Source organism: Aptenodytes patagonicus, chromosome 1 (genome assembly GCF_965638725.1).
Source record: "Aptenodytes patagonicus chromosome 1, bAptPat1.pri.cur, whole genome shotgun sequence".
Taxonomy (NCBI): domain Eukaryota; kingdom Metazoa; phylum Chordata; class Aves; order Sphenisciformes; family Spheniscidae; genus Aptenodytes; species Aptenodytes patagonicus.
Window position 1 is genome coordinate 88981115 of NC_134949.1, and position 17452 is coordinate 88998566.

Genomic DNA, 17452 nt, shown 5'->3' on the forward strand with positions numbered 1-17452 from the left:
TGTTTGAAAGGCAACGTTAGACTCTGTACAAAATAAAATAAATTCAGCTTAAGCCCCAGGTCATACTGATTTAAGCAACTAGTCCTAAAAACATCTTTAATTCTTTTTCTCTACTCTCCTTCGCCAATGGCGATCACGCATGTACCCTGGCAACTTCAGCAGAGGAATTTGAATTGCTCCCCACACCCCTACAATCCCTAGCTGAAGTCCATGGTCACCTAAGCTGCAGGGGTAACTGTTAGTTAACTGCTGCATAGAGGTGCTGCCCAAAGGGGAAAGCAATGTGCACTTATTACTGGGGGGATACACTATAAAGAGTGCTTTGAGTCCTGCTCTGGAAGGGAAGCGCTGCCTACTGTTTATGGAGGTGGTTATATGAGTGCGACCATGCACATGAGCACAGCCAGGAGGTATTCCTCTGGAGACCCAGGTTCTACCTGTCACTGAGCCAGGATCTCATCTCAGCAATGAGGGAAATGATCTCATCTGCCATATCATAGTTATCGTATCTGTACTGCGGGATGGCTCAAACCTAAGTGCTGAGGCCGGGTTCAGTAGTAAGAGTGGAAAACGCCAGCAGTGTGTGGAACAGGTGACCTTGTCCCCTCCTGACTCCTCTGTGCCTCCTGATAGGTTAAATGGTATTTTGTCTGGAGTTTCTTTGCCTCCCTGAAACCATGAGTCTGAGTTGTTTGAAACGTGTACTTGGGTCTGTTTACATTACCATTTTTTTTTTTTTATTTCCAGTGGAAGGAAGAAAGTGCCCCACAGTGCTCTTCAGTTAGAGACAGCAGCAGGGATTTTGTTGTGAAGCTCTGTTGAGGCTGAAGGGGTCCATGGAGAGGACTTCTCAGGGTGAGGGCTGGCAGGCTATAGCTACCAAACTGCTGCCCAGAGGTTCTGGCCCAGTGGGCCAGATAAGCTTCCTCCAGCTTCCAGAAAAATGTCCCCTTTGGGAGCTACTGAGAAGATCTGCTGGGCTCCCTCTCCCTCATGAACAATAAATCATTTTGCTCCCAAAAGCTCCCCTCAGCCTTTCCTCTCAACTCAAACATCTCCTTTACATGCTCCCATGCTGCAGAGGGAAACAGAAAGGCATGCCTCCCTTGCCTTGCCTTGCCTGGCCTCATCTTGCCTGGCCTCGCCTTGCCTCACCTTGCCTCGCCTTGCCTTGCCTTCCCTCACTTTCACTCCTCACAGGTTTGTTTTTATAAAGAAATATACATTTGGCACTGGTCTTAAATGCAAGGAAATATGAAGTATAAAATAGAAATGATAACTTCAGGCTGCCCTGTAAACTCATGCACATTGTAAACACCATGCACGCTTAATCTGCAAACCTAAATCAGATTATTTTGCGGAGTTTCTCAATCAGATTTTTTTATGACTGGGAAATGACTACTCTGTCTGTTAGTGTCAATAGACAGTATTGTCTTTTGCTACAATTGAAGAGCACATCCCTTCACTTTAGGGTTTGCATTTAGCAGATATCACCCTTAAGCGAATTTAATCTTATTTAAGTTTTGCTGTTGTTTATGCAGTGTATAAATCATTACACTAAACAGTCATGAAAACTGTACAGTAAATTGCGTCAGTCCTTTTAAACTCTCACATGACTTCTGCTCACTAAGCTGTCTGTACAGGAGTATTTCCAATGCCTGAAGATGTTCAAGGTATTGCATTTCTGTTTTGAGACCACCTGCCAGGTACCTTTTAATTTCTGATCCCCTAATGGGGAATTGCCCTCTCTAAAACTAAGCTGTGAAACAGAGAATGAATTTATGTTGGAAGGAATCTTTGGAGGTCATCTGGCCCATGCCTCCACTCAGAGCAGGCCAACTTTGAAGATGATCTAACCTGACACAAGCTTTGCATGTGCTAGTGCAAGGGGCAGGGATAAGAGTTGGCACCTTGAGACTCCTAAGGGTTAGAAACTGGAGCTTTATGCTATTGGGGAAAAAAAAAAATCAGTTTGGGGATATACCTGTGATCTTCCTTCTTTGAACAGCTTTCACAAAGGAAAATTGAGCTATATTTTTGTGTTAAATGAAAAGTTTAAACAACAACAAAAAAATAATGCTGGCTGCCACAATCCAATTACTTCTTTCTATTGCTGAAAGTTCCCAAACATGGTTCTTAATATCAGTACACTACTGTGCTGGCAAATACTATTTCAATCAAGTTTTAGATATCTTTACATATTATTAATTTTCTTCACATTCAGAGTTTCATAAACCTCATTCTCGTTATGGAAGGAGACAGAAATTGAGTAGACTGAGGCACATGGTTGTTACAAAAATGCTTTTTAAAACACTTCTAAGTGGTCCTGAAATAATTGTAATAACTTATTTCAAATCACATCATATTTCCTCTAAAAGGATACTGTGTGTAAGTTCACAGTCTAAGTTTAGGAGGACTGTTTTCCTGCTGAGTGGTAGTTAACATATAAATAACTTGATCATCCCAAACTGTTGCTGATATAAAACCTCCTCCTAAAATATATCAGATGTCATCACGTGTTCCTTATGAAAACAGTTGGCCTTCATGTCTGTAGCTGTTGACTATAAAACTAGCTGATATCTTTCTAGATGAAAGGTTCTTGACTGTTTATTAATACAGCCATATTCAAATGGCCTGAATTCCTTCCAAACCTTTGAGCTTCCCATTTTCTATAGGGCTGGTGCCTCTGGTGAGCCAAGAGCCAGCCAAAAGGAAACACGGAGCACAGGGACTTAACCAGGATTACACCTGAGTACATCCCTAAGTCACCACTGTTTGCCTCTGCCTTTTCCATTTTCCCCTTTCCACGCTGCTGGAGAACTGCTGTGACAGTTCCAGGCCACATCCTTATGGCAAAGAAACCCGAGTTACTTTTACACCCATGGAAAAAGAAAAACAGTAATAATTTACAAAACTTTAAAAGTACCCTTAAACCTTAGAGAAAACAGTGGGATCAGCCGAGCTCTCTCCAATCATTTTAGAGATTAGCCTCTAAGCCTGTTGAATGGTCTGCAGTAATCTTTTACAAGGTATTTCATAAGCAAACAACCCCACAGGCTATACTGCAACTTTACACGGGGCTGCAGATTTGGAGAGAGCTTCTTGGGACACACAGCGTTCAATTTTTCCAATACAGTGCACAGACTTAGACCCAAAGAGACTCAGATTTAATCCTGGGTTTCTCATCAACCCTCTGAAACATGACCTACCTCTTAAGCTGCTCCCAAGCCACCTCTCTCCAATTAAGGAGAGCTGGACTGTAAAATGCCACATCCTGTACCCATTTGGCTTGGCAGATTTAATGAGCCATTGTGGTAAAAACAAGGTAATGGCCTCAAGACACCGAAGACTAATCCATTATCCCCTTTTTTTCCCCCAAATCGTTCAGCTAGCAAACTCACACCATCAGTTGCACAAATCTGCTCTCTCCTTGAAGGGTTTCTGCAGACAATTTTTCTGACAGTTTTATGTCTCTCATAACTCGCGTTAGCTGTGCTCCGACAGCTGTGGAGTGGTGCTCTCCCCATCCCCCATGATAAATGCCCTTTTCCAAGGCAGATGCAGTTACTAATAGGTCAGAACTTTCCTTCTCAATGGCCTGAAATGGAAGAGCTGTGGGTAGGGCGAAGGCTGAGCACCAACCTCCTCCTTCCCACCCTCTTCTGCAAGTGGGTATATGTGGACTGGATGGGAAAGAATAAAATAGCTTCTCATGGTCTCATCCCTTCAGTGCAAAGTTTTAGAGACATGTTTGGAGGTGTTGACATAAGCTTTCCTGTCTTCTTCCTCCTCCAGGCTGCGTCCACTGGTAATACTTTGAGAAACAGAAATGTTGGTAGGAGATCTAAATCTTCTTCTCTTGACATGTCACTGCTTTTCACTAAATAGAAAGGAAAGTGTCATGATGGTTTCTAGGGATGGCCCCTAGAAACAGTGGACAAACATTTCTTGTACACTTTTCCACGATTTTGGCATTGTGATTTTAAATTCCCCTTTAATATCCTCCTTCCATCCAAACTACCCTCATTCCATAAGGATATATCTACCTATCAGGGGAGCAGAATGTAATTTTGTATGAGCATCCAGTACTTTCAGAGTTTCTCCTACCAAAGCTCTGTATCTTCTGGGCAGAAGTCATGCAATCGAGTAACACCATCCTGTATGACCTCAGCTCAAGGTTTTCTCAGATAAGGGCTGAGACACCACGCAAGCGGAGCTCAGGTTTGAGTTAACAGTCAGTGAAACAATGCAGGACTTCCTTCAGTGCTCTGCTTTGCTGCTCATTTCCTTTTGCATTTCACCCAGTTCTGCTCCTCAGATTTTATGAAGACATTAAAATACTGCATTAGTTGCAAATACAATATGGCGTAAACAATTCGCTCAGCATGCTGTTTGAGGGAAGCGTAGAATGGCAATTGAACTACTGGCAACCAGAAAATTTTTAAGAAGGAGAAACTATGCTATAACCACACTAACAGCGACATGCTTTGAGGTTAAAATTGTTCTGAGCTGTTCTCTTCTGAAATAATTGCCTAGCTACAAACACCTCCAGAACAGTGACTAGTGGACAGCAGAGCTAAACTTGTGCTTAGACAAGAAAAGAAAAGCTGGGAAATTATTCTTGCTGGTGCAGAGTTTCATAACTTCCTATCAGGAGAAAATGCTTAAGACAGATCTGGATCATACGACGTAGAAAAGACAACACTTATTAAAAAGATTGCACAAAATACTACTAGGACTTCAAGGAAACCATGACGATAATGCCAGTGTTTCTGTTAAATGTGAAATATATGCCTAATAAGCAGCTTAATTTGAGGGACATTTTTTCTTGAATAACTATAAACAGAGTGAGAGTATCTTTCAGGATGATGGATTTTCTTTAAATATTACTCCAGTACTATCAAACTCTATACTGAAATGTGATTTTCTCAAAAAAGAGAACTAAAGTGATCCTGCATTTAATGGAATATGAAAAAATAATTATAGATGGACGGCCAGTGGGAAAAACAGCAGGAAGAAGGTACACTGCCCATCCTAGAAATGCCTAGAGAGGACAGTTTGTGTGGGGCATAGCAGAACTGTCTGCTAGGAGCTGGGAAGAGAGTGCTCGAGTGGGAGTGTTTTATTGTTACCCACAGGCTGTTATCCTGCTAACCCTTTTCTTAAGTGGGAAAAATTTGAAGATTCAAACCACTGCCAGCACAGTCTTTGCTACCCACACCAAGCCCAGAGGAGTCATGCCAAGAACTGGGCTGTGTAAAGTAGCGTGCTCCTGGTGTCAGAGAGAGGTCTAAGGAACTCCTTCAGCTTCCTTATTCACCATTTTCTTCCTTATTTCTACTCTTCTTTACCTAGGAGAATGTTTCCAGCCATGAGAGTGAAAATTACAGGCTTGGATCCCCACCAGCAGTATTATATTGCCATGGACATTGTGCCTGTGGATAACAAGAGATACAGGTAAGCTTTTTAGGCACAGAGGTAGGAACCTTGTGATAACTTACTGTCAATGACAGCCTAGGAAAGACACATGCCATTATACACCATTGCAAAGGTATGCTGGAGACCATGTTGATTTACACCAAGATAGTTGATTTGACCAGAATCGTGAGACACAAACCCAGAGGTTTAATATACTCTCTTGCACTTTTGGATTGAAATCTTGCTCTTTTCAAATAGCAGTTTTTAACTGGGGAGATCCCTAGCATGCATTTCACAATTGACATGATTAGCAACAACTGTCTGAGGGAACTGATAACTGGAGTTATCAACGGGGAGTCTGGAGCCTCTCAAACTACTTCAGCAAGAAAGGAATGGGCAGGTAGCGGCTGAACTAGGACAGGCACCTCAGGTCTGGCCTGAACTGAATTGGGTGATTTTTGTTTTGAAAGCATTCACTGTTCAGCACAGCAGCCACAGGGGATATGGGCCCTGACCTACAGTACGGAGACATTGAGAAACCCTCTGGTGAATCTCCACCACTGAGCTGAAAGACAGGAAGAAGAGATTTCTCTGATATTAATGGGCTCCCGATCCTAAAAAGTACTCTGGAAAACTCATTGTCCTCTGTATCCCAGAAAACTATCCAGACAGAGGTGATTTATCTATACTCTTTAAAAGACCCCTGGGAGCAAGCCTTTTCCCCAAATAGTCTTGACTGCACCACATTTCAAGGATTCAAGAATTGATTCTCTGCTTCAAATGCTAAATATTACATTTTTGCTCTCAGATTGTGCAGAGTGTTTCTCAGGAAAATGCTTTTCCTGGGAAGCATCAAGGTAGTGTCTGATACTCAGCTAGATGTTTTGCCACTTTCTCTGAGTGTGGTTCTGACAGCATTAATGTTGAAAATAAATATATTGTCTTACTTTGTTTCTATCCTTGTTAGCTTGTGCAGCCACAAGTAGCAAAGCCACAGCAAAGTAGCAGTGAAAGGAACAGATTCTTTTTTTTTTTTCGCATTTCTTTTGAAAATACATGAAATGAGTCACTGCTTGTAGGTAAGGACTGAAATAGCTTAGCAGAGCTGAGTAGAGACCCAATAAGGGGCAGCACAGGGCAGAACCCAGAGGTGTTAGCAGGACTGTTTGTGAAATGCCTTAGGCTGAAGGAGCCGCAGGACAGAAAGAAAAAAAGCGTCTAGGCAAAGCTGTGGTAGAGAAATTTATGGCATATATAGGATGGCTAGGTCAGGAACACAAAAGATCACAAGAGACCAGGAACACAATAATTATTTTAGCCTCTAATCCCAACATTTGTAATACTATATGGAATTTCCTGTTTTGCAACAATTCAAACTAGAAATTCTGTTTTATCAGTTGTTGTAGAGTTGTCCATTGGATTTTGCCCTTTCTGGATGAAGACACATGTGTTTTGCACAGTCTGGCATGGGAGCCAGTGCAGATTTCCAGAAATTATGGGCAGTTATTAATATTTTCAGAGAGGGCTTTGTTTTCTAGCTTCTTACTCTGGCTCAGAGAGGGTTAAGGAGTTGAGAAGGCACATGTGGCAGAGTTTTACAGGGCAAATAACTGCAAAGGTGGTTTTAATAAGGAATCAAGTCTGAACAAGTGGCTCAGGGGTAATCTGGCTTTCATTTAGAAGGTAGGAGGTTGCAATAAAGCATTCTCCCCTGTCTGCAAATGAGAGCTTGGGGTGCGTGCGGTAGGGTGGCAGGGGAGGGGGAGCCCTTGAAAAGTTCCTCCAGTGAGTGAGTGACAACTTCCCTTAGCCATCAACCCTTCCTCTTTCAGGTATGTGTATCACAGCTCCAAGTGGATGGTGGCTGGCAATGCTGACTCCCCAGTGCCCCCGAGGGTTTACATCCACCCTGACTCACTGGCATCTGGAGACACCTGGATGAGACAGGTGGTCAGTTTTGACAAGCTCAAGCTGACCAACAATGAGCTTGATGATCAAGGCCATGTAAGTTAGAAGCTAATCCTGGTGTCTGCTACCCCAACCTTGCTCCTCTCAGATTTGAAAGGGTGCTGCTGCTGCTCCAATACTCCTGTGTCCTGCTGGGCACGCATGCCTGTAACCACTCCCCAGAGTTATGGAGCTTTTCTCCCTACTTCAGTGCTTTTCCTCAAAATGTTGCCTGACCCTGTAAAGCAATAAAGCCCCTTTCTCCCTTGAATGGGAGTTCCATTTTGACTTGGCACCTGCATATAGCACAAACTTTGTCTCATACGTACTTGTAAGAAAAGAGTAATTTTCTTGATATTAGCCTTTACTCCATTTCTGCTTCCTTGTACCTCTGGATGTAGTGTAGATGTTTTTGGGAAAAAAAAAAAATCCTTTTCCTTCTCCTTTTGTTTTTTCTTCAGATAATCTTACATTCAATGCATAAGTACCAGCCCCGTGTTCATGTCATCCGCAAGGATTTCAGCAGTGATCTTTCTCCTACAAAGCCAGTTCCTTCAGGAGATGGGGTGAAAACCTTCAACTTCCCTGAGACTGTCTTCACCACAGTGACAGCCTACCAAAATCAACAGGTAAAGCTGCGTGCCTTCAGGCTCCTTTTATGTTGTGTGTTCATAAAAATACCAGTGTGCTCTTTGTGTTTGAGACATTAACTTCCCTAAGAACTGTAGCTCAGGAAGAGTGTACCCTTGACAGGCTCACTGTTTTTTTTCTGCACAAAAAGAAAATGCTTGCTATCGGGTAGTGTGTAGACATGAGGTATCTAGCCAGAAAACCATCTTGCAGATAAGGTGCCTGCAGATTTTATTGTAAAGTAAGTAGGTGAGATCAACCATAGATATGTATTGTGTTCACTCTTCCTTGCTGCCTCGTGATACAAACTACAGTGTCCTGTCCCCACCGTAATTTTAAGGCAGTACAACTAGTCCAGATCTGTTATCTCACAGAGAAAATGCATAGGTTTTTTTCACTGCTAAAGTGAAGGAAAAAGTTTTATAGAAGAGGAATCTCATCAGTTTGCTGATGAAAGAAGCCTTTGAACATAAGCAGCAGCAGTCCGTGTATTGCATGTGAACTAAAATTCTCATGCATAATTCACGTTTGATTCAGATCTTGCACAGTTCCCAGTGGAGAGTGTTACCATTGACTCCAGATATCATAAGGAAGAGATGTTGCTACAGTGGGATCCTATCTGCAGAGGCCTTGGCTACTGAGCTTTGTTACTGATCTGCCCCTGGTGCAGATGGTGCACCATCATGGTGCTCAGAAATGTAATCTTAGTCCACGCTCGTGTTTGGTTACAGAATTCCCTGTTTATTTTCTCAAAAGATATTATATCTTCCAGAGGAAATTAATTGCTAGGAAAATGTGAGCATTTGAGATTGTGAGCATTTGAGACACCAGCGAAGAAAGGCGTTTTGGAAAGGGCTCGCTGTGGTTTACAAGTTTGCTCCCCCTTCTCCTTCAGTGGCCAGTGAAAGATGGTGTTCTAGTCTTTGAGGAGGAGGTGGCCTGCTTCATCTCTTCTGCAGGCATGTTCATTGCACACATTGAGAGCTCCTTTTATCCACCTGTTCCCTTTGTAATCTCCTTATGTATTGCTCATCTGCCAGCCACCTCTGCCTCAGGATTCCCACTAGCCTTCACACCACCTCTGTCATGCTTTGAGCTCAGCGTGCTCCTCTTCTCTTGTTCGTGTACACATACCCTCTATTTTATTCTCAGGTGAGAGATGCTGTGCACATCCTATTTCCCTTTCCTGCCATTCTCCTCCTTAGTGGGGTGGGTGTTGTGATGGCATTAAAAGAGTTGTGTAAGGTAATTTTTTCCCAGTATGTGAAACAGAATCTCAGTTGGTGAAGCTTTTTACTATGTTAATAGTGTGTCCACTTAGAGAGCACAAGGTACTGTTATAAGCTAGAATGAGGGTACAAACCAGCTTGGAAGAAAAAATAATCTGTTATCAAGCCTGTTAGGAAAATAGGTTATACAATTTTCTGCCATAAATTGCAGAGGAATCGAATCAGAAATGGCAAGGTAAATATGTCTCCATAACAGCATCTGTGCTTCTGGAGAATGACTTCATGAACTCAGTGGATGTCATTATATTTAGTATTCTTGGATTGAGGGACAAAACTATGTGGAATCAGCTTAGGGCAGATTGTCACATTTAGCCAGTGAATTGTTACGGAGTTTTTAGTTTGCAACATATAAGAGAGAGCACATGCGCTGACAGTGATCCCATGACTGTTTCTGGATACCCACTCCTAACTTTTTCTCGGTCTGGTCCCCTTGAATTGGCTTAAATCAGGATCCAAAATGGATCAACTATTCTGGCAGAAAAAAATATTGCAGTACAATGGTGGGTTTGCTGTCATTGCAGCATTTGAAATTTCCTGCCTCCCCTGCCCAAATGCATGTACTCCACAAACTTTAACTGTAGACCAGACATGGAAAGAAGATAGAGAAAGGAGAAGGAATGTCAGGAAAAAGCCTGTCATTCTTCCCTAATGGCCAGACCTATAAGACATAATTACACAGGTAAGGGAGGTGCTAAGGAGGGATCTCTGTCAGGCACTGGCGCTGTAAGGCACTTCACCGTAAAGAAGCACTGAAATTTCTTCCTGTCTCTCTGAATTCCAAACATTTGGGGGTTTTGTCCAAAAAAATTTGGGGGAGGGTATTTTTATAATACCAGTAAATGAGATTCTGGTGGGTTGGAGAAACCTTTTGATTAAAAATAAATTTAAATCCTCTGAATCTGCCTGCATGCCCTCCAGTGGCTGTAAAACTTTGCCTTACTGGGAGAAACGTCTCTGGAAACAATTGTAAAATGTTAGCAAATCCACCACAGGGATTCCCTCTGCTGTAATTCCATCCTCCACAGAACATATCTGTCTCTGTACACACAAGTCCCAGGACAGCTGCAAAGTCAGGCTAGCGGAAATTAAGTTCACAAATTAAGCTTCTGCAAGAATAGGAGCTGCATTCCAGATCTGAGGTTAATATCCAGAGTAAGGGCTTGGTTCTGACAGAAGCAAAACACCTGTAAATCCGCTTCAGATCAGTCTGTATTAAACTAGTCCCTTTTGAGCAGTTTCAGTAAAACCACCTCAAATTTGATAGGATCTGGCGATCTCACTCCCTTTTTCACTCCAGAGACAGGGTCTCCAGGACAAGGTGAGGCTGGCAGAGGGAACCTCTTGTGCTGTACCAGGTTGGGGAATAGCTGACAGGGAGTATGATAACATGGGCTGCAAGGTCAAAATCCCAATATTATTTTCCATATTTACCAACATGGAATTCACGTCTAAAAATAAAGTAGGAAGGAAGATTCCCCAAAAGCACTCAGTCTGGCTGTCATCTTCTTTGTTTAGAGGAGTGAAAAAAGAAAAAAGGAAAAAAAAAAAAAAAAAAAAAAAAAAAAGGTGGTTTCCAGACCAGAAAACCCTTGAACAGGCCACCTAGATGCTGGCCAGAACAGCAGCACCTTGTGCGCGTGACTGGGTGGCCAGCTGCCGTCTTTGGAGGCTGTAGCCTGTGCTTTGCTTGGCCTTTTCTCCTTAGCATTGTTTGAAGGTCCATGAGTGCATCCAGCTGCTGGATATCTAGGGTGTTGAGGCTGGGATGACCCAGATACCAGCCAAACCTGAGCAGTACGCCTGCTTCCTGAACCACACGGCCGTTGATGAGTTATAGCTCCTGGGGTTTTGCACCTGGGTCCAAGATGCGCTTCTCCTTTGGGAACAGCCTCAGCCCCAGCGCTGTGCCAGGCTTCCCGATGCTGCCACATTTCTGCCTCTGACACCGTTCATTTGCTAAGCAGATAATCTGTTCATGGATAACGGAAGGGTGACTTTAATATAAGTCTGGGCAGATAAGTATGAAAGATGATCATACAGGTGGTTTGGGCAAGAGTGGTAATCATCAGTAATTTTCATTTGTTGAAAGAAAAAGATTTTGAAGAGATCAGCTAATTCTCTTTTTCTTCCTTTGTAGATCACCAGATTAAAAATTGACAGAAACCCCTTCGCTAAAGGTTTCAGAGATTCTGGGAGAAACAGGTAACAGGAGCTTGTTCGTGTTTCCTTACTGATTTTCTCTCTCCTTCCCCAGATGAGCACACAGGGCATGTGTCTAAGGCTGAGGAAGGTGTTTTGCGATCCTAATCCATTTTTACAGGAGAAGTTTGCTGTAGACTAGTTCTCAGAGGAATTAGAAGGGCTGTTTTACTTTGCCTAAACAGATCCAATGTATAATGAGGGCTTCCAGGTTAGCCAGCTAGACTGACCCTCTTTCTTTTCAGAAGTTTCTTCCAGTGCTGCTCCTACCTCTGCCTGGATCCTGCAGTCCCAAAACCCTGAGAGAGGGTTTTAGATATTCTTAGGCAACATATCTGTAAAGACAGCTTATTACTTTCCTGCTTGACAATATTTTTTCTGTGACTCTATTTTTTTGCTGTCATATGTTTAATTTCCTGTTCCCTGCTACCTCAGTACCCCTTCCGTTACCACTACTTTCAAGGCTGTTTTCTTCTGTATATATGCTTTGCTCTTGTTTTTATTTCCTGCTGGATAATTAATTTATTTATGCTCATTTCTATTATTTTCATGTTCCTCTAAGCTTTACCGTTTGTTGTTGAGAAACACAATGAAAATGTTCTTTAGCATCTCTGATAAGTTATTAGTAAACTGTTCATGTATTACTGGTATGGTGCCATGATATCCAAAGAATTAGGTAAAATAAATGAACTTGTAAAGATACTGTAGGGTTTCTTAAAAAAAAAAAAAAAAAAAAAAATTTTTTTTGTTACTAAAATGAAGAACAGACATAGAAAAAATGGGGGACTGCAGATTGTAAAACAGACAAATAGGTCACATGCTAAAACTCTGTAAAATAATGAAAGTTGTAGGAAAGGGGACCTAGACACTTTTGCTTTATTATACACAGAAATGGTATGAAAGGCTGAAAGGCATCTTTTTTCTTTTAATTTTCACAGGAATTTCCAAAACTTGGAGACAAATGCTTGCTTTACATTAGAAAAAAAAAAATTGAGTTTCTGATAGGTTTGTAGGGTAACAGTGCAAAAATGTTCTGGTTTCAAACCATTTCAGTTTTTCCCCAGTGATGTCAAATAGTTTCACTTTGTGTTGCTTAATTTTGTTAGGATTTTTATGAAAAGATTAAGTAGAGCACCTTAAACATTATTTAGAATATGTTGTATTTTAATAACACAATAGTAAACCAGGAACTTGAATCCAAAAACTTTTGTATTAGTAGAAGATGTTACCATGTTATCAAAAAAGAATAAGAAAGTCCAAACAAAAATTTCAACTTTTTCTGCCATTCATGAATCCAGCAGAGTGTGCAGCAGATCTTAGTATTTCAGATCTAAATGATGTGGGTATCCTTTAAATCAGTGTGACAAAGGCTTTAAACTTTAAATTAATTATACAATTAGACATATATGGCTATGTTACAAGAACCCTAGGGTTGTAAAGCAACGCTCTGAGTGTGCAAACCAGAGTGGAAGTCGTGTGCATAGCCCTCATTTGCTGTCCCCATGGGCCCTGTAATTCAGTTTTTACTTGCATGCTCCTCTCGTGTGTGTTCACCAGGACTGCTACCTCATTCATGATTTGGTATGGGAAGCGTTCAGTGAATGGGCAACTGCCCAGTGTTTCCCATCACCCATTTAAATGCTACACTCTCCATGATCACAGAAAACATCTTACTGACCTAGCGACTTCCTAGCTCAGCTCCTCTGTTCTCATCTTACTGTAGCTACGCAAAAAGATGTTACTGCCCTTATTTAATTCCCGCCTTGAGTGTTAGCTCTGATACTTGAGGCATATGTGACTTTTACTCTGCTCTACTCTCCTGCGTGGGGGAAGTAGTATGTGCCCTGGGCACAAGGTCTTCCCTGTGTGCAGAGATACAGCTGCGCTGGAGGCTGGGCTTAGAAGAGGGATTGATGCAGTTCCAGGTACATGGTGGGCTAGATTAACATGGAAGGCATTAATAAGGTCCTAGCCCAGTGAATTTGGACAGTTTCCTGAAAAGGTTGGGAATTACTGATCTTTGTAGCTCATTGTTTTAAGAAAGGGCAGGAAATTGCTACATGGCTGCAGCTGTGGGGAGGGCTCAGTAAGGCTCTCTGCTGATGTAAAGAGGAATTAAAATCTTTAAGGTATTACACATCAAAGAGAGCAGCCTGAGGCTTTAGGAAGAAAAAATAGGCAAAGGTATTTGCAAGCATATATAGCAGTCAGGCGCCTGCCTCACAAGCAGTGGTCTGGCTAAGGTTGCATCGCTGTTGTCAACTAGTGGAGGGACACTCTAAGGCTCAGCTGCTCCCTTTAAAGAGGACACGTACATAGATGTACACATAGGAGGGAGAAGAGCATTAAGGCCCAAGCTGTGTGTGGAAAGGACTCTCCAAATGGGACTTTTCTTAATTGTGCTGGCTGGCTCCTCTTCCCCTTGTGACTTTCTAATCTCATCAGGATCAGTGGTCAACCTGAGTGACGATCATGATGCTCTGTAGCTTCCCACATCCTCACAACAGCTTCAGTCAGCTACAGTGCATCAGGCTGTAGCTGGAGAATGTCCCACTGAAAATGTAGGTCTCCTTTGAAAAAGAGAGAGGGTAATTTGAAAAAGGGCCATTTGTGAAGCAGGCAAGTGTAGTATATGTCCAAGAGGTTTTCTGTATAAGGTCTTAAAAGAAAAAAAAAAGTGTGGCAGCAGCAGGGGCCACAGAATGCCTGAGTCTGCTCCAGGGCATCATATCCCAGCGACATCGGGATACTGAATCAGAGCCATGGTTAGAGTTTGCCAGCAAATGATGGAGGGGAAAAAAAAAACACAACCCACTGGAAAAAACAGAGCATGGTGGGAGAAGAGGAACTCTTAGGTCACTTCTTCCCTAGGACGTTTCCTTTCTGCTTTGTGTTGAGTCTTTTCCATGAAATGGAGAGGGATGTTTTTCCTTCACTTATTTCTTATTCTGATGTTGTTTCACTGTTGTTGCCTGCTGCAGAAATCATGGGATTGACTGTTGTTTTTAAAACTCGTTTCCCTTTTAAATCTTTCACTTCTGTCAGCTCACAGCCTTCCCGTATGGTTCCTTATGACTGTGGTCTCCCTTAATTAGTACAAGAGACTGCTAAAAACCTGCTACTCTGGGACACCCCATCACAATGTAACTGCCTGTATCCATCTGGGGGAGTGATCTTTTCTTGGATCTCCTTCAGTTGTTTGCATGGTTGTCTCCCTTCACAGCTGATTGCCTCAGTCCTTGCGCTGGGAGAAGGAGCAGTGAGGTATTTCAGAGGGAAGGATGCAAACAGCTCAGCAGCTGGACGTTTTTTTGCAGTCTTTGAGCACTCAAACCATGTTAACTAATGGTGTTCAGCAATCTAGTCATTAGCCTTAATGGATTAGGGAGTTAGCCTGTGGTAGAAGGCCAAGTCTTAGTTCCCGCTTATTAGAGATTCCCTTTACATGATTTTTGGTCCCTTTTTCCTTTATCTGCAAAAGCACGTGAAGCATCTGTAAAAGTGAAACAAGAGAACCGGTCCCAGTGGCGAAAGGATACTTACGTAATATACGTACGAGGCAGGTATTACTTGGTTGCTTTGCTGAACTTCAAGAGATTGAGAACCAGAATTGTTGACATATGGAGCTCAGCTAGCCAAGTGTTTGGGTAGTGAGGGTGCAGGTTTAATGCCACAGAGCCTATTTTTGGAGACTGAGTAAAGTTCATTTGACAGTGGGATGCTTGCAGGAGCTCCTTATCCAGGAGGAAGCCAGAAGGGACAACAGTCAGGAAACCCAGCAGGGTGAGGGAAGAAAGAAATCCAAAGCTGAAGGCAAGCAACAGCACTTTCCTTTCAGATGTGGGCAGCTGAGGTGGATGAAAGTTGTTTGTGTTGGAAATGCTCTTTGAGCTTTTGTCTAGGGTAAAAGAGCCAGGAAGGCGCTTGGAGCCAATAGTTTGGCTTCCCCAGTGAAGAATGAAACGATGACCTGAATCCTGCATGCAGCGGGAATGGCAAGGTCGGCCATATGGGATGGATTATGGAGGTGCACAGATAGCTCGTACATCTTTTTTCATTTTTCAGACAATGGAACTGTTTCATTTATTGCCTATTATTAAAACTTTATAGCACTAAAAATAAAAAAATGAATGAAAAAGAGAGTGAATTTTGGATACTTTTTAAAGGACTGACCTTATTAAAATAAAGCTGGCAGAGAGTCCTCTTCTGATACTTTTTTTCTTTTACTTCCTTCATAAAGATGGTGTGAGAGGGGAGGGTTTATGGCCTGATAGACAGTTTGAAGTAAATTTTTCAGTGCAGTTCTTTGGAAGAGAAAGTGGATGCCACATGGATAATGTTCAGCACACTTGGTACCAGCAGCCCTCACCAAAACCCAAAAGAAGTTGCTAGATTTCAGAAATGCTGAAAACAATTATTTTTTTGTCAGCATTTACTGCTGTCCTAAAATGTCTCTTCATTGGCCAAGTGGGGTTTGTTTTCCCTCTCAGGGGCTGGAACACACACGGAATGGCACTCCAGTATTTCTGCTGACTAGGAGAGCATTACCTTTCTGTCCTGTGGCGGAGGTCTGTGATGTGGCTCTGGATATCTTGGTACCACACTAATGTCATAAACTGCTATGGGAAAGAGGGTTGTTAGAGTTGACAGCGATGGAGTTTCTTGATTCCCACCCCCTCACCCCACCATTTTTTTACAAAAATAAGAATACATCACAGGAAGAAGAAAAAAAAATATATTGAAAGGTTAGGGATAGAGTTGTAAAATCAGTCACGCAAAGGTGGTGTGCATTCTGACCCATGGCTGCACATTGTTTTTCTGCAATACTCCATACATGGGGTGGTAGGTGCCTAGCAGGTTAACACAAGAGACTGTTGTCTCATGGATCTTGTCTGATACATGGAAGAATCTGAAAGTTCAGTAAGGATGTGTTCTGCTTAGATACTATTTCAGAAACACTCACAACATTTGTTCTGCACAAAGATTAAAAAAAAATGCCAAACAAACCAGGAATAAAAGGATGATCTAGTATACAGGGACCAAAATTTGTGTATAGGATAACTGGATATAACTTTGAGCTCTGTCACCCACATACTTAGGGAGGTTGTTTTATAATGCATGTTCAACATGTGCACACCTCTGGGGAAGTAAAGGACTCTCATTTGGGGCAGGAAAAGGAAAGAGGTGAAAGAGGTGGCTTTAAGCCAACTGTGGAGTTTGGCATCCATTCTTCAGGTACCTGTGGCTGCAGTGCTGCCCAGAGCATTACATGGCAATCTGTGAATCTGGTGAAGCCACAGTGTTGCTGCCAGCAGCTGCAGTGTGGAAAGGGGAGGGTCACAGGAGCCATGTCCACAGCAGAGGGGCTGTTCTAGAACTGCTCCCCTGGAGCAGGAGGAGGTGGGTCCCTGGTGGCATCCCTCCTTTCCCTGGCATACAGGGCAGGAGTAGAGCAGCTTTGCAAGCAGCTTTGTAAGCTGCTCTGGTACACTCAGTGCTGCCATTTACCCTCTGTGGGCTCACAGGCACAGTGGAGTCCAACCCCTGAAAGCAGTGTATTATTCCTGATTTACTCTTTTATTTCTTCTTTTTATTATCTCCTGACTATTCCCTTTTTTCCTTTTATTTTAGAAGTACAAATTATACGGTACTTGTGAGAACTGTATTGATACAGGGGAAAGTGGTAGACAGAGAGCTAGAAACTTTGAACTGTGAGTCAAGCTGAGCTGAGAATGATGCAGGCTCCAGGCAGAGGCAGGAGTAATAGCTTTAACCGGCCTTTACTGTTTCCCTGAGCCACCTCCTCTTAGGGGTTGGATTTTACTGGAAGGGAGTCATGAGAGCAGAGCCAGAAGTTAGATGCTGGTGCAGAGTGGGGTTATGTGCACGGGGATCTAATGACTGAGCCAGACTGTGTGAACGCTGGTTTTAGTGAGCTGGCCTCCCTACTTTCCTGCATGATCCTTGTG

The 17452-nt window shown here is 42.6% G+C and overlaps 1 protein-coding gene across 2 annotated transcripts in view; it reads left to right on the top strand.

Annotated features, from left to right (window-relative positions):
- TBX15 (T-box transcription factor 15) overlaps positions 1–17452 on the top strand; it is a 119099-nt gene that overhangs the window by 64432 nt on the left and 37215 nt on the right. For both annotated transcript variants that reach the window (XM_076347980.1, XM_076347970.1), the window contains exons 3-6: positions 5356–5457; positions 7251–7422; positions 7827–7994; positions 11422–11486. In XM_076347980.1, the coding sequence (XP_076204095.1) occupies positions 5356–5457; positions 7251–7422; positions 7827–7994; positions 11422–11486 (507 nt within the window). The remainder of the gene's footprint in view (positions 1–5355; positions 5458–7250; positions 7423–7826; positions 7995–11421; positions 11487–17452) is intronic.